At 39.0% G+C, this 23,644-nt stretch overlaps 1 protein-coding gene across 2 annotated transcripts; it reads right to left on the reverse strand.

Annotated features, from left to right (window-relative positions):
- Window positions 1-6,253: 6,253 nt before the first annotated feature.
- Window positions 6,254-22,824, reverse strand: LOC113045363 (enhancer of polycomb homolog 1-like). Of its 2 annotated transcripts, XM_026205709.1 has the most exons (15): window positions 22,666-22,824; window positions 21,848-21,929; window positions 12,854-13,013; window positions 12,267-12,412; window positions 11,703-11,909; window positions 11,473-11,621; window positions 10,969-11,098; window positions 10,265-10,423; window positions 10,094-10,183; window positions 9,844-9,992; window positions 8,908-9,272; window positions 8,553-8,674; window positions 7,637-7,769; window positions 7,196-7,541; window positions 6,254-6,503 (listed from the first exon to the last, which is right to left on the reverse strand). In XM_026205709.1, the coding sequence occupies exons 2-15, from the start codon at window positions 21,908-21,910 to the stop codon at window positions 6,431-6,433; spliced, it is 2,292 nt and encodes a 763-aa protein (XP_026061494.1). In that variant the 5' UTR covers window positions 21,911-21,929; window positions 22,666-22,824; the 3' UTR covers window positions 6,254-6,430. The 2 variants fall into 2 exon arrangements, with proteins under 2 accessions (XP_026061494.1, XP_026061493.1); XM_026205708.1 differs by lacking the exons at window positions 21,848-21,929; window positions 22,666-22,824 and adding an exon at window positions 19,592-20,066.
- Window positions 22,825-23,644: the final 820 nt, after the last annotated feature.

Consider the following 23,644-nt stretch of genomic DNA (forward strand, 5'->3'; position numbering starts at 1 on the left):
GACGTGGCGCCATGTTGCCAGCTTCGCGAATGTAAACATACAGCCAGTTGAACGAGAAGAGCAGAGTTGGTAGAAAGAAAAAAAGATGTCAAAATCGCGAAAAGGTTGTGGATTTATAGGGATACGCTAAATAGGGATGCCAGGGACCGGTATGTGGACAAAATCGGCTCTATTAACGGTTTGGATCCATATGGAATTCCCAACAAATAGTGGAGTACCGACGGAGACTTTTTGCCGCACATTTGCATTACAGATATCTTCGGCTACCTTGTTTGTTTCAGCGCCTACACTTCAGAATAGTTCCGAAGTTACAAGTCAAGTCTCATGTACAGTTCACAAATGGATGGGTTCAGGAGCTGCAAATCATAGAAACGGAACAGCGGCAAAACAGTATACAGTAATCCGGTAAGCTGTGCTCTAATGTTACCTAGTTGCTAGTTTAGTAACCGTTAGTGCTAACAACCATTCACACATGGCCTTTTAACAATGTGTTTCAAAAGTGTAGTTAGTAGCTGTCCACCCTCCCGTTTTTCCGGGATTCTCACGTATTTGAGCTGTTTTCCCGCTGTCTTCCCGTTTTAGTATTTTCCTGTAAAATATCCCGTTTAGCCCCTCCATCAGACCTGTCAAGTCTCTGTGTTGTTGTCCTGTTGCTACTCCTTGTCCTTCCAGCGAAACAGATGTTTTCAAAGCATCGTTTTGATTACTTGAAAGCAACCTTAGCGTGATGTTGGGCTTTTTAAGATAGCGTTGTTGTTGTGAGAGCACGATTTCACGCCAATCTGTAACTAAAGTCACGTGAGACCTAGCTTCACAAATCGCTTAACGTTAGTTAATGCAGCAGTTTTATAGTACAAATTTTTGCTGTCAGCAGAGGGATAGCAACAAAAAGATGAATGTTGAAATTTCCGTATTTTGGATGAGTAACTCGAGAAATTTCCCTGATTTTCAATGTTGACTTAAGCTATATAAATTAATATTCAGATGTTATGGTCTGTGTAGTCGTGCCTCCAAGCAGGAAAGCGGTGTAAAGTTAACCCATTCTCATTTTATTTTCCCCATGGCTATTATGTGTTGCGCTATTACACCCCACAATACAGCAACGGTTGAAAATGGTTAAAATAGATTTTTAATTCATCAAATTAAGACACACGGATGAGAGGGAGTATGTCTAAACACTGCGCAGTAGTCCGAAGTAGCAGTAAAGGAAACATTCAACGTGGCGGCCATGCCAAGTAATGACGTCACGACGCCCAAGCCCTATACAATGGCAGGCGAAGAGGAAAAATTATGCGAGCTTATACGTATTCATCCACATTTATACGATAGTTCATCGCAATTACATTAAAATAAAATAGCGTTGGAAAATGCATGGAGAGAGATTGCAACCGCGATGGGAAAACTCTACTAATATCACCGACTCTACTACCCCGTTGTATGGAAAGCCACTATGTAACGGCCCTAACGGCGCTTATTTAACGTCTGGCGGCGTTATGAAAACGTTTTAAAATTAATACGCCGTTGAAAATCATGCGTATTCTGACCCATTTGGCGTTCCATACAGGAGGGCTTGAATTGCGCCCAGAGGATATGTCACGCGTATGGAAAGCCATGTGGACCAGAAAACGCGTGCTTTTCAAAATTATTAATTTTAAAACGCTGTTTTCATAACGCCGTCAGGCATTAAATAAGCGCCGTTACGCTTATTTGAATGATGAATTATGAATTATTTTCTTGTACTCATTTATTTAGCCTACAAATTAAAATGATAAAAATAACTTTATTTTTATCATTATTATATATTATTATACAGGTTATGCATAAGAATCTTTTATCCAAAACAATTTACAACAGAGTTAGTCACAATGCCAGGTTTATTGTACAATAATAATCAGTTGCTATTATAAGATTATTCCTTTATTATTATTAAACCTATTCCACATAATAATCAACAGTCAATGTACTGTTTGAGAACATTCATTACCCCAGGATATTGGTTTGTTTAAACTCAGAGGGAGTGTCAGACACATTAAAAAAGTTAACAGCTTAAGTCATTTGTGGATTAATGCGTATTAGAGATGCGAACCGTTTAAAATGATTCAGTTCGATTTGGTGAACTGAATGATTCGTTCGCGAACCGGAAATCCAGCTGCTTTGATTTGAACTCTCTCTCACACAGACACAGAAGAGAAAACAATGCTGAATAAAGTCGTCGTTTTTGCTATTTTGGACCAAAATGTATTTTCGATGCTTCAAAAAATTCCAACGGACCCTCTGATGTCACATGGACTACTTTGATGATGTTTTTCTTACCTTTCTGAACATGGACAGTATACCGTACACACAGCTTCAATGGAGGGACTGAGAACTCTCGGACTAAATCTATAATATCTTAAACTGTGTTCCGAAGATAAAAGGAGGCCTTACATGTTTGGAACAGCATAAGGGTGAGTTATTAATGACATAATTTTCATTTTTGGGCGAACTAACCCTTTGACAGGAGCTTGCTGCATGAATCCGTGAGTACGGTTTACAGATCCGTGGGAACTGATTGTGAAAGTGTGCGCACGGATTATGAATTTGTGGGTATGGATTCAAAAACCGAGGGTACGGTTTACAAAAACTGAGCGCACGGATTGGAAATTCGTGGGCATGATTTGTTAAACCAAGGTAACAGTTTATGAATTCATGAGTACGGTTTTTCATGCCAACAATGTTAATAAAATGATCAAATGCATTCAGTGGCACTCATAATTTGTTATTTTTACCAGAAAAAAAAATGGCTAGTGGAAATTCTGATTGGCTGGTAACTTTAGAAGTTACCAGCCACATTGGCTGGTGATCAAAAAGTTAATTTAGAACCCTGTTGTTCAGCATATTCGCTTGTTAAGTCTGACGTCACGTAGCAGTGCTTCCGTGTCCAAACACTCTATCAGTTACCACGAGAAAACAACAAAAGGTGCTAATATAAACTCACAATGTGATAGAATATTAGCGAAAAAGTTATAATCTTAACCTTTAACTCCATACCGAAGTCCCAGATAGCCAGACAATGAAAATATAAATATAAAAAAAATATAAAAAAATGATTTGTGTTTGGGACACTGTGAGCACGGAGACTGTAGTGTATACCGTAAGTTTGAAAGCGTTTAGCTTAAATTATTAATATGAATAAACAGTGCTCATAAACGGCTGCTGAGGCCGTATTCTCAAGTGAAGCGAGTTGAGGCTTGGACCCGGAAGCAGCGCTTCTTACGTCATCCCTTTTTTTTTTTTATTGACATTTATTGAACCTTAACAAAAAAAGGCATTTGAAGTTTCAGATTTACAAACAAACCTGAGCGTACATACAAATATTACAACACAATATACATATTCACATCAGCAGGCAAGAAAAGTTGAAGCCTAGGTGAAAATAAAACTAAAAGAAAAAAAAAGAAAAAAATTAAATAAAATGCAAATAAAATTAAATGAACAAATAAATATATAAAGTAGGGGAGTAGGACAATATTCAATTTATAAAATCAAAGTCTTCCAATAAGGAGTACAAATACACTGCTTTAGGACTTTTCATCCTTCTCACGGTCTCCGAATATACTTTAAATTCCTCCTTAAAAACCACTAATTTTGGAGGGATTTTGAAAATTTTACATTTGTGTATATAAAATTTCAGCAAAAGCAACACATTATTAATTACAAAGGATACCTTTTTTTTATTATTAATAACGTCATCACTTAACAACCGAATTCCAAGTCTTCTGAAGTTACATAACATTTTGTGTGGCACAAACCCAGTTGAGGAGCAATCTCTTAGTTCATTACCTGTCAAAGCTACTTACATTTTAGTCTGTTTCTCCAACAAACAATTGTTATTACACTGATTATTTTCTATTAAAAACAGATGTCAGGTTTGTTATTGACTCTGTAGTGATGCTATGCTTTGTGCTTTCTGGTTATGAAGGTCGGTTTGCCATAAACTGTCTCAAAAATGTACAGATTATAAAGGCCATGATTCATTTGAATTCTTGGGGCTTTTCTATGGAGAAGTTACGAAGTAAAAACTAAGATTAACAAATGAATGCATTGATAACTATGAGAACTGTAAAATAATAGCCAGAAACAAAAGATTTACTTTTTATGATTTATACAATATTTCTATGTAAACATTGTAAATTAAAAGTTTTCAGTATAATAGCCTATTTTCATATACAATTAATACATGTTTAATCTCTTGTTTCTCTCCATTTTTAAGGTCCTTGTTTTAAAAATGAATGGTATGGCATGATAACTAGCATCTTGACCAGAGCTGTGGATGGAGATGACGACAACTCAGATGTATATAAAATGCAGTTAGGTTTTGTATTGTAATAGTTGTCAAGACAATTTATTTGTATCAATCTTTTCAAAATACATATTGTTTTAAATCAGTTTTACAGTTTCATGATTAATTTTTGGTAGTTTAGAGCCGGGTGATTGTAAAGTTAATGTTTGATGATACAAACAAGCAGTTGAGATTTGCTCAATTCTATATACTGTGAGACTTTGAGCACTGTTTGTATGCAAAAGAAACAAAAAGATTTTAAGGTGGGGTTATTGATTATGATGTGATAAATAGGATTATGAATCTTAGGTTTTGTGATGTTTATAACAATTTAGTGTATTAAGTCCATTTACTATTTGTTGATGTTTATCATTTAAATGCGGTGTATAAACAATGGGAATTAAGATTATGGTCATATCACACTCATAAGCAGTTCAACAAAAATAGATACATGATACAAAATGTTATGGTCTCCTATATGCAAACCAAAGACAACTGTGGCAAGGAATGAAAAACTCCAGGTAAAAAAAAAAGCCTCGGGAGAAACCCAGGTTATACCAGGGGGGTCAGTTTTCCTCTGGATATACATTCATACGTCAGTAATTAAGCAGACAAATCTCATGTAACTATAGTAGTGTGTTCTTTTCATTGGATTATTTGATTTGGCAATACTGTAAAAAATAAGAATTTGGGAATTCCCGGTTTGGTTTTAGCTACAAGCTCATGTGAAAGTTTAATAAAACATGAAAGCAAAGTCCCTGCAGATGTCCACTGATTTGCATTAAAGAATTAGTGAGTACCACTTTAAGGAATAGTTCACCCAAGAATAAAACCCATAATTTGCACAGCCGTGTTGTTCTAAACCTGCACAGCTTTAAGAATATCCTGACCACTCCGTGAAGCAGCGGTGTTTGTTCAAAGAAGAAATGACACACAGAGTTGTGCTGGTCAAACACTTAATGCCCTGGGTTTATTAATTTTTTGTCAATTATTATTTTTAATTCATTCTTCCAGGTGGGACTTGAAAAAAAAAAAAAAAAAAAACACCTCAAAGATAGATGATGCCATTGGAACGGGCATTCAGATTGTGGTACATACAAACAACAACTACGAGTAGCCTTGTGAAGTACCGTCCTCTTCACAGAAGAGAGCTCATGCTGACCCCACAGCACGGGCCAACATGAAGTCTTACAGGAAACAAAACGTCCCTTTTTTGTTCGATTTCCTTGTTTTCATATAAAGTGGAATGTTGATGATGATGACGATGTCACTGTAGTCCTCTCCCTTAAGAACTACTGTTACACACAAATAACAGACTCGCTCCTCAACACAGGGGACGTAGAATCAGTCATCACAACAGAGGTAATAAAAATAAACCCATTTAAGTTTCACAAACCCCAAATAAAAAAGGGTCTCTCAGATTCCAGAAAAAAAAATGAATAAAGCAGCATTGTTTAAAAAAAAAAAAAAAATAGTGCTTGAGTGGAGTGGGAGCAGCCACATGAGTGAGAGTGAGTGAGGGACAGAGAGAGAGAGACAAAAACCCCTGCTGCTTTTTCCAAGAGATGTTCACATACAACTGCTGTAGCTACATGCACACACACGCTGCACAGAAACCCAGGAGGTTACAGTGTATAAAAAAAAAAAAGAAACTAAAAAAAAAAAAGATTTTGTAAACACCTTACAATAAATAGATAAAACAGCAGGTTTTGCACCATGCATGTGACATACATTCAGATACAGTCTCACAGACATTTTGAACATTCACAATCTCAGACACACAACACATACACACACTACGAAAATCGCAGTTTTTTTTCAGATTTTTTTCCCAAGTGCAAAACATCACAAATGAACAATTTCTGTATTCAAGTAATGTTATATACAAGGGGGTGTATTACAAATATGTATGTACATAGAATATTTTCCATATTTCATAATTTACAGATGTTGATAACAGTAACAAAATTTTGGAAAAAGATAAAAACAAAACATGAGCATTGCAATTAAGTCCCAACGGCTGCCACGGAAACAGCTTCGCTATGATGCATAGCACCTAAAGGAGACGCCTCGACTGAGAGGTGGTGTATGAACGCTTGAGGGGCGGGGCTACGTCACCTCCATAGCAACGGTTTTGTCTGTTAGACTATTTAACGGAGGTTTCTCTTGATCGTGATTTTCCCTGCAAGACAAATTCAATACAAAGAACTTAAGAGACCTCAAATTCAAATCAAAGAACAAAAAGTATAGAGCGCCCTCTTGCGGCTGTAAACGGTAATGTTTTCTCTTGGTTCTAAATAACAATAACAGTCCAGTGCGACTTATGTTTTTTTCCTCATGATGTATTGTTGGACTGATGCGACTTACACTCAGTTGCGATTTATAGTCCGAAAAATACGGTATATCAATGATAAACTACATAAGTTTTTTTGTAATATTGTAATTTCACTTAAAAAAAAAATACAGTACAAAAATAATTCTTTCTTTGGCTGTCTCAAAAATCACCATTTTCAAATATTAAATTAAGCTTTTATTTTGGAGGAAAAGCACAGGGATAGTTCACTCAAAATGGAAAATTCTGTCATTTTCTACTCGCTTTCAATTTGGTAGTTTTAGGGATTTTAGTAACCATAAAGTTGTTAGTAGTCACTGATTTCCATAGTATGGAAAAATATTACGCAAACAATTGCTACCATCAACTATTTGGTTACCAAAAAAAAAAAAATTTGTTTTTGTGTTCAGTAAAACATGAGTAAATGACCATTTACATTTATGTTTTAACTATCCCTTTAATGCTTTTCTTTTCTTGACGACACACGGTACTTTTAATTTCTATTCAACCAGAAATTTTCTTTTGATCCCACAGTTACTCACCTGGGCCCCATGTCGAGGGAAGTTGACCCCGCGGTGACCTTTGGGATGGGTCTGTTGGCGTTGGCAGCGAGTTTTAGGGCAGAGGCGGGAACAGTGAGCTGCCGCTGCAGCTGCCGCACGCTCAAGGTCCCTGCTGGTGAGGGGACGCTCACTCTCACAGCCCCGCCCATCAGCGCTTGACCAGGGGCGGGGCCGGCCGTGCTGACGTGGTGATTGGACGAGGAGGTTCCGTTGTTAGTAGTGGAGGCGGTGGCAGCGGGGGAGGGGGATGAGGTGGAGGTAGGGCCCGCAGACGCAAGGATGGACGACCCTGCAGAGCTCGTGTGATGTAAGCCCTTATAGACGCCTGCCGAGTCAAATGATGGAAGCTCATGAGAACAGAATTCTTTGCATGCTGATAAATATATTAATGGTGAATGCATATAGTTAAGAACGACCAACCTGAGGCTGAGACGACTCCATTGACACCAACTCCCTCGTCTTTACTCTTGAGCGCCATCAGCTGGTCAGGAGTCACCAGTGCAGAGGCAGCAAACTGAGCACCAGCAGCATCTATCGTCTTCGACACCAAACTCTGAGGTACAAAAAACAAATGAAGTTACAAAACAGCAGCTCAGTAACACAAAATCTGTTCAGTGGTTTAGATAAAAATTCAACTTGAAAACAGCCTTTTCATAAATTTTCAAGGATATTGTGTGATCAAAACAGCAGAGGTTGTTACATTATGGGAATTGCCAATGGTTTGCCGTCACATAAACATGATGCCAACACACCTTGACCTTGTTATTGCTCATAACACTGCATTTATTATCAATAATACATAATATTCATGTTTTTATTTTTTATAATTCATCCCATCTCTGTTCATCTTTAAAATGTAACATCTGAAAACACATACACCTATATAAAGAGAAGCATATATGGACCCTATTAAAAATACTGGGGTGAACTACTATAATGGTGAACGGAACAAAATTACAATAAAATGTACATTTTGCATTTGTCACAATAGTTAAGAGTGTTTCCAAGACTTTCTAAAGGGGGGGGGGGCTGTGAAAGAGACTGAACACATCATTCAAAAAGAGCAAGATGTCAATAGCAGTATTAACTTAATGCCAAGTTAATAAAACACAAATGTATCGTGACAAATGTGCATTGACATTTCCACATTACCATTACAAATCTAGTGAAAAGGGTACATAAACTGTAAAAGTATTTTGGGAACAGGAATTAAGTACCGATACCACACAAAATATTTTCTCAGATAATGAAAGACTTTCTCATGTACTACTTTAAAACAGGACATGAAGCAAGGCACTAGGAAAGATGCCAGGTGTAGTGTACACTGGAGGCTCACCTGGGGGTTGTTGGTGATGGCTGTGCTGCCGGCCTGCTGCTGTAGCTGAACCTGTTCAAGCTGCTGCTTCTGCATCAGTGCCAGCTGCTCCTGGTGCTGCTGGTACTGCTCCGCTGTGAACGCTGCAGGAGCACATGTGCAGAGAAAAGATCACCACATGCCAAAAACTGATGGTACTGCTCACGTCAAGACTCACAATCATCACATTATGCTGACAAAAGTTATTCTAACATTTTCATAGGGGTACTCTGGTAGTCTTGTAAACATTTTGAAACTAACTTTACAACTCATTAAAAACCAGAGAAAAAGAACAAAGCAGCTACACTCAGGAACTATTTGGCATCAGGGGACCCACCGGGTGTGGGTGGAGGGACACGTGGTTTGGCGGAGGAGGCAGGGCCTCTCTGTGTCTGAAGCGTGCTGATAGGGCGGATGAGGAAGCCGCGGCGGGGTCTCCGGGCAGACCAGTGCTCAGGATTGTCGGGGTCGTCTGGCAGTGCCGTCCGAGGCTTGAAATGCCTCCAGCGACAGGCTTTGATATTGAGCAGGATTTGTGTGAGGTCTGGTGAGGTGGAGGAGGAGGCAGAGGTATCTGTGCTGGTGTGTGAGGTATCTGTGCTGGGCTGCTGGGTGGGAGACGACGATGGGAATGTGGGGGAATCCGGGTCCAGCCCATGATACACAGTATCCCATTCAGAGTAGGCTCGGTCCAACAAAACCCTACAAACAAACATGAGAGAATTCATCTATTGTTGCACAATGAGTTAACACACACATACATGCATATATAAACTGAATGAACCACGATATGCACATTAAAAAAGGAACAAAAAAAAGGGAAAAAATACATTACAAAAGAACTGCGTGAAGGTATTTGCTGAAAAATAAAATAAACTTTAAAAATCACACATAAGAGTAATAAAAATGGTCAATGGTTAAAAAATATTCACAAATAACTGAAATTAAAATAATGTTTATTTTCTCAGCAAATTATGTGATTACATGCAAATTGACTGAATTCGCAAATATTGATCAGATGAAGAATGCAAATTACAAATGAACTGAATCATATGCAATTCCATTTATCTACAAAATTATATAAAAATATTCCCCCCCAAAAAATGTAATTAACGGTCTAATTAAACAACTAATTTTACTACGTGGGTAATTTTAAAAATGAATTGAAACCACAATTATTTGCTGAACAAAGTCCTCAAATGAACAATTTAATTAACTGAATCAAACTGCAGTTATTTATGTATGACTATGTAATTTAACGGTCTTAACTCACCTGCCCCCTCTGCCCACTCGCCGACGTGCCAACCCCAGGCATCGTCGTGGCACGGTGAGCGTGGTGAGAGAATAGCGATACCGCACATCTGCTAGCCCGCCCTCGGCAGGGTCTGACCAGGGCCAACCGCCCATAGGTCCTGAACGTGCCTTTGAGGAAAACACAGAATCATTTATTAATAAAATACAGCCTAGACTGCAACCTTACAACACGCTCTTATTCATGCATATCAGGATGCTTCACAACGTACAGCATGATATTGACAGCCTGTTCTCCTCCTGAACCCAAACACACCATCTGGATCGTTCTCCTCCTCGACCTCTGAAGAGCCGGAGAGCATCTGAGGAAACAAGAGCGTGTTAAGTCAAGAAAAAATGAGCAAACAAAAATCTGTTGTGAATCTGTCATTGAACCAGTGTACCTGTGAGTAGGGCTCGTCGTCTGAACTGGGAAAGTCATACTGATTGAGGTCTTTAGTGTTAAAGACTGCTGGGCCTGAATGGGCAGAGCCTGCCAATGGCAATGGCTTGGACTTCTTCTCATACTTCCGTTTTTGCCGCACAACCTCTGGTTTATCCATCTTCAGCCGAACAGAAGTAACAAACCCAAATGAACACAGAAATTAGTGCTGTCAATCAATTAAAGATTATCCCTGATGTTTATTTGGCTGCTCGTACTTTAAGAGTTGCCGCTGCATAACGTGACCCAGTTCTGACACGTACGCTCAAGAGTATTATTAATGCTTTAATATGAATTGATAACGGTTTACAGCATACAGCATGAAGTGAAATTGAAGTGTGCGTCTGAAAAGCCTCCTGTTTGATGTGGCTTTAATGGCAAAAAAGTAACCGAAGCAGCAGTTTTGAGTGGGGTGGCCAAACCTTGCCATGCCCAGTGTTAAATATTTAAAGCAGTTAAACAGAAAAAAAAAAAAAATTTGCCTACATTAACACGCTAATTCTGACAGTGCTAACAGAAACATTAAGGCAATTAAGAAGAAACAAAACACAAAAGATAACCGTTTTATAAAACACAGCACTTGTGTACTTGTGCAAAGTATGTTTTGGCTATAAGGGGGAGCCCAATGGCCCAGATAAACAGAAATATAAGAGTGTGTGTGTGTACCCGGTCATGCTCCGTGTGTCTGTACTGGTTGCTGTTGGTGATTGGGATCAGAGGGATGACTGGTTTCTCCAGAGCTCTCTGAGCCAGAACCTCTGCCATCACCTCACCTCCGAAATCAGCCATGCCATTCCTACACACACAAATGAACACACATCAATGAAGCTTAAACGATACACACTCCTGTGCCAACTCACCTAGAATACCAGGTTTCCCAAAACAGTGAATTTCCATTAATTTCCAAGGTTTCTGTGACTGCAAAAATAACTGATAATATGGTTTAAACTGCAAAAATTTGTTCAAAATGTTAAGTTCAAAATTTCTAAAATCACCAAATACATAAAATATACAGCCTTTATATAAATAATTGCATATTAGCATTTGCTGAGAAAATATAAATCAATTAAAATGTGCATTCATTATATATGTGCAAAAAAAAAAAGTTTTATACAAAGATAAAATTGCAAAATAAGTCTATATTTCCAGGTTGTATATGTTTATGAGCACCTCTTCTCTACGATCTCCAGTGTGAGGTGCAGCAGCTCTCGTTTGCTCTTCTCTCGTCTCTTGATCATCTCCAGGATTGTGACAGCTCGACTCAGGTCCCTACGCAGCTTCAGCATCTTCTCATAAGAAGCTTCGTCGTTCTTACGATTCTGTGGATAAAGATAATGTGTGAATGGATTCTCGTCATTCCATAAGCAGAGTCAATTCATTGATGAGCACTGCCCTCTCACCTTTCGTGTCTGCATCTTCTCCGTCCGGCGCCTGAAGGCCACATACGGGTCACTGGTGCTGGAGCCATCACGCTTCTCCTGTTTGACCACAGGAATGAGAGAGCCGCTCTGACATGCTTTCCTCTTCCTGCTCCAGTACTCATACACCTCCTTTATCAGCTCATCATCCTCCTTCAACAAGAGCTTGGCCTCCTGTAGAGACACCGGCTGAGAGAAAGAGAATAATTCATATTAAACTTGTTGAAAACAACATAACAGGATAATGAACATCAATACTTTTAAAACTACATTTCATGACATGATAACAGTAATATTTTGAAAATTATCAGAATCAATGGTGGTTGAAATCACAATGCTGCGTGAACTGAACTGGCAGAAGACCCTCCCATGAATGAAGAGAGTAAACTCAATGTTCAAACATCCAACCACATGCGAATAGTACGATTTATTTGCGCAAGTCATGTCTGGTGTGAACGCCCACCCACAACCATTAAAAAAAAATAGTTCAAAACTACAACTAAATTCCAAATCTTCTGACAATTCCCGGTTCTGCCCACCCGTTACCTGCTGTCCGCTGCCTTTCTCCAGCCGGTCGATCATCTCTTCAAACTGCAGGGCTCCCACGTCCATCTTCTTCTTCAGTTTATTTACAAATGTCTCGTCCTCAGAGTCCAGGTCATAATCTGGCTGTTCGGTGTCCAGACTAAATGCTGTATGTAGCGGGACCAGTTTGGAGGGTGCAAAAAAAAAGAAAAACAGAGTTAGAGAAGTTTTACTGTGAACCAAAACCATGATAAACAAAGTTTCATTGCAGGCTTCAAACCATGTAGTCAACTTCTGTGCCTATTGCGGCACCAAACTGAATTTTAACCATTATGAGCAGACGCATTGCAACACTGACTCCAATTAAATGATTTTGGGGCTATTTGTTTGTCTGTATAATATAACAGACTATTATTTTCTTCTATTACAAGAAGCAATTTACCAGTGCCCAAGTAATTCTGAATGGCTCTTAAAAGCATGAAACATGTTATTTCCTGTCTGCTGCCTTTTGTGTCACAGCTCAGAGAAGTGAGTAGTAAAGGCATGAAGGACACACAAACCTCAAGCTGAAGGAGATATTTGGTCTGGATAAAGGCTGTATGACTCACGCTGTATGTGAATGAGCTGTTTGGACATCCTGAAGTCCCCTGGGTAGAGGGACTCATAGTAGGCGATGTTGCTCTCAGCCTCTGGGACAGGAATCACCATGTTGTCCCTCTTCTCCCCGTACACCTGCTGAGCAGAGATGGCCCGCTGGAGATGGTGTTCCTACATGAACGCATGAAAATAAGATTTAGCCTAGTTAAACTGCAAATGCAAGTGTGGGGTTCAACTGGATGGAACATCTTCACACGCAGACAAGTTTGACATATACCTCTGTAAATAAATACAATGTAAATTCATGTCCCGCACACTTCAGAGGACTCTGAATGGAACATTTACGTTCACTTCGGAATTATAGTGGAATATCCTGTGATGTCAACTTCGCAGGGCACTTATGTTCGAATAGAACAAAAGTCTGAAGCGATAAGAGAAATGTACAAATGTGCAGAGCAGGGGGGCGCCAGGACTGGAATCGAGAACCACTGGTTTACAGCATTAAAAAAATTAATGAAAAAATATGCACATTTCATTCATAAGTCATAATATGTCCTGTAAATGAACATGCATAGGCAAAAACTAAAATTTTTTTTTTTTTAAATCACCAATAGATACGTTTTCAAGATTTGAATATTAAAGTGTTTTTGGAGCAACACGCAATAAAAAAAAAGAAAAAAAGAAAAGTGTAATAATGGGAGTAGTAATTGACAAGATTTTCATTAAATATTTTATAGAATATTGAATACTGAATTACTTTCCCTGTAAATTATTTGTTAGGTCTCCCAAAATGTGTAATAAACATGCTTTTAGTACCGGTGTCGTCATATGAGGAAATCAACACCCTGTTTCATAACAGTCATTTTGGATTTAAAACCCCATAACATTTTCTTGAGATGTTGATTTTGACACGCAGTTTAAAAATGTGACTTAATGATAGTAACAAAATAATTATTTGCCATAAGAGACATTTTCGAAGACAAGGAGAGAAAATTGTCATGGGGAAACATCCAATCATTTGGTATCTCTGAAAAGCCCTGAATGTGCTCTGTACAAACATCCAGACAAACTGTGGCATGTACAGTCTCAGAGAAATTCACAAAAATAGAATGTCCTCATATCGTGCCACAGGGTCTTAAGAGGTTAAAAATTAAGCAAATATAAAAAGCTGACACTAGGCAGAATACAAATATGATGTAATTTGTCAATAATATGGTTATCAGTGTGCTAATATGCTCCGAGAATTAGAGCCCGACCGATATGGATTTTTGGGGGCCGATGCCGATATTAACTTGAAAAGAGCCGATTTATAAGCCGATATTTTGATTTTGAAAATAAACTGGATATTAGACCCATTTCCTATAAGCTGCACTTACATAACATTCAATGGCAAAATATCTGCCTGTTTTATGTATGTGGGCTGTATAAACCATTTTCCAGAAGGGATTTATGTAAAAAAAAAGCCTTAGATTACGGTCTCAATCACTAAACAATTGCACATCAAAAGTATATATTTTTTAACGATCAAAAAACAGTCTGATTTTAAACATTTAACACTTTTACTTTCTTCCAGTTGAAGCTGATTTTAACAGTCTGTGTGTGTACTGTAAATAAATTATAATACTAAAGTTAAAGTATTTGCAGAAGTAGTCCCACACTTTTGCTGCTACATCATTCACCTTTTTCAGCCATCTGTAGGGCAGAAAGAGAGACATAGAAAGAATAAGCATGTGTATTAATAATATCACCATGTATCATTACTCATGTCACCATTAGAATTATAATAATAATAAACAGGGATCTCCTACATAGGCAAAAATGAGAAATATATATATATTTTTTTTATTTGTCAAGCAATAGGTATTAACCTCCTTATATTTAACAATATTATTTCAACATTTTCCTGTTATGTCTGTAAAGCTGCTTTGAAACAATATGTAAGAAAAAAAAAAGAAAAGAAAAAAGCGCTTGTTCAGCTCACATTTATTTACATGTCCCCTCTGATTTAATCATTTCTGACGCACCTACTGTAGTTACTGTAACTACACTATATTTGCTCTCACAGACACATTCACAACGGACCCGTATATCTTCTCCTCTTCTCTTTGTGCAGTCTGAATCAAAATGGTTAACGTTAGTGCCATGAACACACCGCTGTCAATTTTGAGAAGAACCACCTTCAAACAAGTTAATAGCAAGCATTTAAGGGGCCTGCTAAAAAGGAAGCTATATTAGCGTTAGAGTAACGTAACCAGCCTGAATTCACCAAATTGTTCCCTGGGCCTGAGGGTAGCTTCTTCTTCCTTGCTTCTCTCTTAATTCTCATCAGCAGGACTAGCGCTATCGCTCGCTTCTTACAACGGGACAGATACATGTTTGCTGCTGACCGAAAAGAGGAACAACAGACTATGAAAGAGCTCCCGCTAAAAGTTTTTAAAACTCTGCCTACGCCATAGCGCAGAGCAGGGCAAATCGCGTTGTATCTGAAGGGCAACGCTAAACCCAGCGGCCAAGCGCTGTGCATACCGCGTCCTGTGTGAAAGGCCCATTACGCGGTCATTATGTGGGAAACACACCGCAATAGAATAAGCACTAAACGCTAACTTTATAGTTCGACCTCTTATTAACGTTCGCGCTCTTCCACTGATAAACATGGTATTAGCTTTGTGGCTAATCTAATATAGCAATGCATTAGCTGCTGTAAGTGATGTTACAGAATATTTAGAAGTGATAATGATAGGACCGTTAACTAGAACTACCACACCGTTTTTATATACAGTGTATGAACTAAATCTACAATCATTTCACATGACGAACGACAGACTCACCTGGGTGGCTTGGCTGATCGCTTTCTTCTTTGTGGATTTCTGGCGCTGTTGCAACTCTGGAGCTGCAGACCGCCCTCTGGTGGGCAAACTATGCAACACTCATAACATGAGTGAAGAATATGAGACTGTTTCTCATGTTTAGCCGATGCCGATTTAAATGCAATTAGCTCATATCGGCCGATAATATCGGCAGGCCGATATATCGGTCGGGCTCTACCGAGAATGGACACTGAACTAGTGATACAAAACACAGGTCTGTTAAGAGCAATACTTTTAACATAGACAGTAAAAGAAATGGACACAGCGACCCCATTGGATTCAACGGAGACAAGTGAAGTCAATCTGAATCACCCACCGAATCTTGCAGAGAAGGCGAGCGTAAACAGGAGAAAATTTTGGCAAGTATTCTGATTAATTATCTCCCTTGACTTTATGCCTCCATGTCCCTCCGATAGCCTCATAGACAGTAAAAGATTGTCTGCAAGCTTCTCCTCCTGTCCATACGGTAATTTCTCTACTGTGCGACAGAGGGTCACTGATTATGACGCAATCGTTAGCCTATTTTTACAAAAACTGCTTCTATGGGAACATAACGTAAGATACAAGGTAATGGAGCCTTTTATACATTTTCGTGTTTCTTTAGAAATAATGAATGGACAAATTGAGTCTTTAAACACCTCAGATGTAAAGTTCTTCGCTGTCAAAGTGACGCCAAAATGAATGGGAGTCAATGGAATGCTAATGGCAGGTGGGGGTCCGCTAGCCAATGGCGGCGCCCAGGGGTGCTTCAAAAACAAATATGAAACCCTGCCCCCCTGACTTTTAATCTAGACAAATTTTTATTAAACTGGGCTACTGTATGTTTTTTTTTTTTTTTTTTACGGCTGCCATATTCCCAAGTATTTTCAAGCAAATTAAGTGCACGTTTTTATAATGTGTAAAATTACAGATTAACAGAGAATAAAAGCAGTGATTTTTTTAAACTTGATGTGTTGTTGTGGTAGACCAGTTTCAAATCACATATTTGGCTCACTGCCTTTGTCTCGTCCTCACTCAATTTAAAGTGCTCCCACTCAGAGAGGTCTTCAGCATTTGGTTAAGTCTTTGCTTAACCGTTCTATTCCGTCCCAGTCAGCACGGATAGCTTTTATTTTCCACTGTGGTGCTGATAACGGCGCTCTCTGGAATGCAATACAAATGCGTCAGTCGTTGCCTTGGTTTATGTAATATAAGTGGTATGGACGATGATCAGATATTTTCTGTCTTTGAGACTTTTTATCTGATATTTACTTCATTATGTAACAGATAAAAAGACAACTCTTGACGTGAAAAATAAACCGAAGGTGACGACGGGTATAATATCAATGAGCGCAAATGTTTCCTCAACAGACCAAACTGTCTCAAACGTAGCGTAGCTGTTTACTTGGCTGTTTTATCAAATAGCACACTTTTACTTAGCAAAATTCACACAAACCCACTCTAACATCACGGTTATCGAACCGTGCCTAAAATTCTGGGCCAAGAACGGTTGATAATCACATCACGCCGTACCAGGCTCACGTGGAAATATAACTGTAACTGACAGTCCTTACAACCGTTCTGCCTCACAATAACAAAAACATGAATGAAGACCGTTTGGTGTTAAAAACAAAACAGAAACAAAAAAACACCCTGAATATTTGAACCTCAAATTTTAAAATCGAATGCCAACCTACCAAACAAATAATCGAATATTCTGGACCAGCTCTACTTCATTGGGACATTTTTTTGCAACTTCAGATTACAGATTTTTTAAACGGTTATTTCTCCGCCAAACATCATCATATCCAAACAAACCATACATCAAATGCTTATTTATACAGCTTTCAAAAAAAGACCCTTCTGTCTGGTTTTGTGGTCCACTGTCACATTTGATACATAATCATGCATTGCAAAATACAATTGCACATTTTAATAAAATCATGCATTATGATATTTTTTTGCTGGATAACTACTATTTGTATCCATTTTGAGCTTATTTAGACTGCCTTATTGCACATAATTGTTATTTTTCTTTATAATCCCCAAATACTGCATATGAAGATACAAGCATTGATGCATTCATGGGAGACAGAAAAGCTATATACACAAAGACAAACACAGTGATCTATAAAATATGGCCCTGAAAACCTTATAGCTGTAAAAATTGTATAAACATCTAATTTCTGATAAATTCATCACATTTCAAAGCATCACAACAGTAAAAGATTAACGCAACAGGGCAAATGCAAAACAATGCAGGGGCCAGGTGAGAAATAGTAGTTAATATGCAAATTGATAAACAGCACAAGCACACTGTCAGCACAATTCACAACATACCACTTCTAAAAAACACCAAAACATGGATACAGACTGTACTAATCGACAACGGAGACCGATGCCTACGCGCTGCAAGGAAAGCCCCTGACACAGCAGAGCTGGATCTGTCAGATGCAAACCCAACCAAAACAATTACACGTGCTCAAACACAACAACGCTTCAATCCCAGACACTGACCTCTACTTTATTTACATGTAAACAATTAGGTAATATTCTACTCTATGTACACATAAACAATCTTAGAAAATAAAAACACCACTGATTGTTATGCCAATATGAAATGATGTGCACGGTAATGAAAGTCACATCCAGCTTTGAAAATCCACATATATCACCCACTTATTTGACCAAGCCCACATTATTTGATGTGGTCACTCTGACCCCCCAGATACTCCATTATTAGTATAAAATAAAACACTCTTGAGTGAGACAGCAGCACCGTCTCACACACAAACATCTGACACCTGTCCCAGAGTCCTGAGGTTAGCCTGCATTTGAACACCATCACTTTTGAACAGACATGTTTACTACACACATATTTCCCCCCAACACATTATCAGAGCTGTGCGGAAAATGTTTTTTTTTTTTTTTTGAAAGACTACATATCAGCTTAAAATGTTTTGCTTTATTTTTTGCATTGCGGGATACAAATACAAAAATACACAGACAAAAGTCATGAGGGAAATTATTTAGCTTTAATGGATCTGATATAAATAGTTCCACATTAATAGGTGCTGAAAGATAAGACCGCTTCTCATGAGAGATGTGCATCATGTTTGCTTGCATGATGTGGATGTACAGATGAAAAGCAGCTGTCAAGAGCTTTAGATGCCTGTGTTGAGAAAACAAAACAAGGCCTTGTGCGCCCCTGCAGCGGTCAAATGGATCATTGCCTACACCTAAACAGACTGGTAGAGCCATGTAGGCTTCCTCTGTCAATTCAGAGATCTATTCACCAATGAATTTCACAATGCACATAAATGTAAATGCTTCTCAGAGAGTACCTTGATTAGAAACATCCAATTACTAAGAAATATACTTATGCTTTAATTGACATGACAGCTATTCTCAGTGAAGCGTATGGCTCTTTAGAAAATAAAACACTACCATTGAATCGTTCAAAATGTGAGACAGAAAACTGCACCAATTATTTTGCTGGGTGTTAATTTGTGATGGTTGTATGTGTAAGGGAAGGGGCGCAGGTACTGGCGCCCCCTTTAGTTCAGCGCGCGGTGTTGCACCTTGACGGAGCTCTAAGAAATCAACAAAATGGTGGCTTTGCCCGTGGTCACGTGACTCCTTTGTACTCCGTAAACCGTCTGTTGTCTAAAATACTGTGTATCAATCACCTCCGAGGTTATATTTGTTGAGAAAAACCTCTAAAGTTTGGGCCGAATATACGAAACCTCGGCCGCCTCGGACCCTAGCGACGTATTTGACGCTTTTCTGCAGGAGAAATGGCGGCCATTTTGTGTACACTGGCGCAGAGAAGCAAGGGACGCGCCTCTGAGAATAAAAATGAAATTAATTTCAAAATACATGACTCTGTGCAATAAAACGTACCGATTCCTCCTCTTTCTCCATCCCCGTTGGCATTTGTGGCACTGCCCGGTTAATAGACGCATATTCGTGCAGGTCGGGCAGGTCCTCGCAGCGGAAGACGGGTAGAGGCTTGGACGCGTCCAGCGCCCGCGCCCGAAACGACAGTTTACTCATTTTTCTTTATAATTCGAGATGCAGCATAAATCTATCCGATCCCCTAATGTTCCCTACTGGTCCGGTTAAAGTTCTCATGGATGATGCCGGTTCGGTGTCCAGCAGCGCACGGGTCGCTCGGTGGAGCTGGCGGGGCGAGCGGAGGCGCGAGGCCGGGTGTGGGTCGCTCTCTCTCGGTGTGTGTCTCCAGCGCGCTCCGGTCCCTGATTCCAGGCTCAGTGCGCCATGGCCAACATGGCGGACATTAAAAACACTCTTTAACGGTCCGCTCGTGTTGAGCGGCCCAACCCCCTGATCCCAGATCAGCCATTCCCACACGGGTTTACAGCGCATGCGCTCGTGTGGCGCGAAGAGACGGGGGGGAGTGAAAACCACACCCATACCTTCAGCAGAGCGCGCCTCTTCAAAAACATGTCTTTTTCACCGGTGTGCAGGAGAATTTAACTGATGGGCTATGGGGAAAGGGACGATAGAATAATAAAGTCTTTTCAAAGACGCTCGTTCTTAAATTATTAGTATAGACTTGCCCAGCTTCTTTACATAATCTACTTTATTTTTTACATTTGTCATAAAACCTTTAGAAATCAGCTGTAATGTAACAATTAATATGTAATCCAATATGCTTTCAAGGCAAAAGTATGAATTTCTTAAAAAAAATGTATAGATTAAAAAAAAACTATATAGAGGGTTTCAAAACAATATAACTTTTGAATATTACAGGGGTCATATGATAAAATTTCTATTTATGCTTATGCAAAAAAAAAAAAGTGCAATTTCCTTATATTTATGTTACCCCTCCATCCTAGTACATCCCTGCATCTCACTCAATCCTATTTTATTATCATTTATAGCTCAACTGTATATACACTTATTTCCCTAATATTTGTTTTTGTGTTGTTGTCTCTGTGTACTGGAAGCTTATGTCACTAAAACAAATTCCTTGTATGCGCAAGCATACTTGGCAATAAAGCTCTTTCTGTTTCAGATTTTTCCTTTCTATTTGGAGTGTTACAAGCTGTTTGTGCATGAGGATCTGTAAAGTTGCAACGACTAAAGTCTCAAATCCAAAGATGGATAAACACGCCCCCACACATCTATGTCACTATTTGGAAATATTTGCGTAATGCCGCCCAAATGTTTACACTTTCCCAAAGCGGAGTCCAAATACACAAAATAATGATCCTTAAAAAAAGCATCATATGACCCTTTAACTATACAACTTTGAAATTAAACATTAGGACTAGTTAATCGAAATGCATGAATGACTTAATTTCTTCACTCAGTTAAAAAATAAAATGCAGTGTATATTTGTCAAGAAAAAAAGAACTGTATATGTTAGATTTTTTAATAATTTTAAGTCAAATCATATTTGATGTTTGAAGGATGAAGTTATTCATCCTTCTGAATTGAGATTACTTTTTTTAGGTCAACGTCTAGTTTGTTACTGACCTAATTCATTACATCATGTCACTTCAGAGTAACCTACTTAACTAGCAACATTCATTTAATCAAGTACTTCTTATACTATGATTTGACAGCGGCATAAAATGTAACATACCAATAGGTATGGTTTATGTATGTTTATATACAGCACTATGAGGCACAACATTTTTCCCTTTTATATCCCCACACATGGCAGAATGACAAAGTTAACTTGACTATCATCATTGGAACATCAGGGAAGCAATGCAGCTTATATCAAAGACGTGAACCTTTTGTAAATTTCTACCAAAGACGACAACAAAGCCATAATTTCCCTTAAAAGGGATTATTAGAGATGTTTCAGCATAATCTCAAACACTATTCCCACTAGAAGCAAAGAGACAAGTGCCTCATGGCGGTATTGAGACGCCCACAAGATCACGTTTCACTGCAAAAACCTTCACCATTCCCCTTCTGTTTGCTAAAGCATTCGTATATACTTTCTCCTTCATACATCAATGCACTTACATCATAAGACCACAATACAATAAGCAAGAAAAGCATAGATTTAAAAGTGTGCGACAATAAAAAGCACTGCATTTATAACATATGAAATCACGTGTTTTTATGTAGGGATTTTATAATATGCAAAGATACAATCTAGTGCAAGTGTGCCTTTACCTCCGCTCCCAGAAGACCCACACCGATGTACCCGTCTGACCCTCCAGGGGGGTAACAGTCCATCCTGCATCATCGTCCATCCCTATCATACACATTGACATAAACATGAGCATTGACCATACTCTTGACCTCAAGGGTTAAGGTGTTGCCATATCTCTGGGACAACAGCCAAAGTATGACATAAGTGCAAATGCACGCAGCTTTCTTGTACCAACAAAGGGGTATATCACTGCTCCCTGTTGTTTCCTACCTCGAATTAATGGAAAGCAAATCTGCAATAGCGCCACCACGTTAAAACACTTAACAATAACACATTTTCACTGGCTTCGCGACAAATCCGTTTGACCGTTCACATTATGTAACTCCGATCCGGATTCTACGTAAACGAACAACAAAACTCGCGGAGCGGAAGAAAACATAAAAACTGCTACTATTTTGGTTAACCGCGGAAAAAAAAAGAAAAAGAAAAAACGAGTCGACGCAAGCTTTCAAAGAGGAGGACACGTAGACTGTTAATGTGCGGAGATGATGCGGCCATCCGCAGTAAAAAACCTGCAGATGTTTAACCTGCGCGAAAAGTGCACCTTCGGCTTTGTTTCGACACCCAAACAGCTTGCGAGCGATCATACAATTACGACATTTCTAAAGAAGCTATTTTGAGGTTATTCCGGGCTGATGTGACAATGATGTTGGAAATATGCTGACGCTCGACTGCCAAGTTCTCAGTTGGATTCGCTCATTCAGCAAGCCTTTATGTTACCAAAACGACATTATTCGATCTACTTTAAACGGGAGGCAGACAGATAGTCGAGACTTACCAGCTCTAGATCCAGAGCTCTACACGGGTCTGTCCTGGATTTGCCACATTTCAGTGTTTCAGACAGCGTAACTGTGTAACGCATCAAGGTGGTGTTTGGCAAACAAACGGCACAGTCGTCAGACATACTGTCTCTCTCTCGCGCGCGCGCTCTCGCCTTTGCCTTCCGTTCGACACCGCGATTAAAGGATCTCCTCGGTTAAACGACAACTCAACCCCGTTAAAAGATCCGGCAGGGAAATGGAGGAGTTATTTGCCTCAGATTAAGGCTGTAAGCAGACCCCGGGGACAGTCCGAGACTGCCACAGGGTTAATAACTTTGCAATGGCAGCGAGACGCCGCCTGATTGGTCAGTGAGTGGCACCAATCACCTGTGGGAAGCTTCAGGCATATGATCTAATAGCAGCATGAAGAGATGCTATGGCAAAACTGCAAAAATACACTTAACCCCTTCTATTGTCTTCTGATAATTTTGACCCGTTTTGCTTGCAACGGTATACTGTAAATACTTCGCCGTTTGTGGTAGCAGTAAAACAAGAACACTAGCAAACGAAAAACAAAAGTCTTTGTGTGTTTATTTTTTTAAACTTTAAAGTCAGAAATAGGTACAAAATACGTCACTGAGGCGGTAACTTTTGTTACAAAGATACTTGTATGCATCCTTTAGGGGTAAACAAGGTCTAAAGGTGTCCCTTTTAACTTACATTCCTTGTACATTTTTACTTGAAAATGTAGCTATTATCCATGTGAACAACTTTTTTTTTTTTTTTTTTTTTTTTTTTACAGTTTTGGGAATTGGGAAAACAAAAACATTGATGACTCATCTTGCACCACACAGAGTTTTGTCCAATCAAATGTTCTCTAGCATGAGAACGCCCCTCCTCCAAATACAAACAACCACTGGCTATGGAGAAACAAATGTCATCCACACAACCAGCCTGTCAATAATGTATTTAATAACCCCAGCACTGTTTTATTGG

The sequence above is a fragment of the Carassius auratus genome, chromosome 27, assembly GCF_003368295.1.
Source record: "Carassius auratus strain Wakin chromosome 27, ASM336829v1, whole genome shotgun sequence".
Lineage (NCBI taxonomy): Eukaryota > Metazoa > Chordata > Actinopteri > Cypriniformes > Cyprinidae > Carassius > Carassius auratus.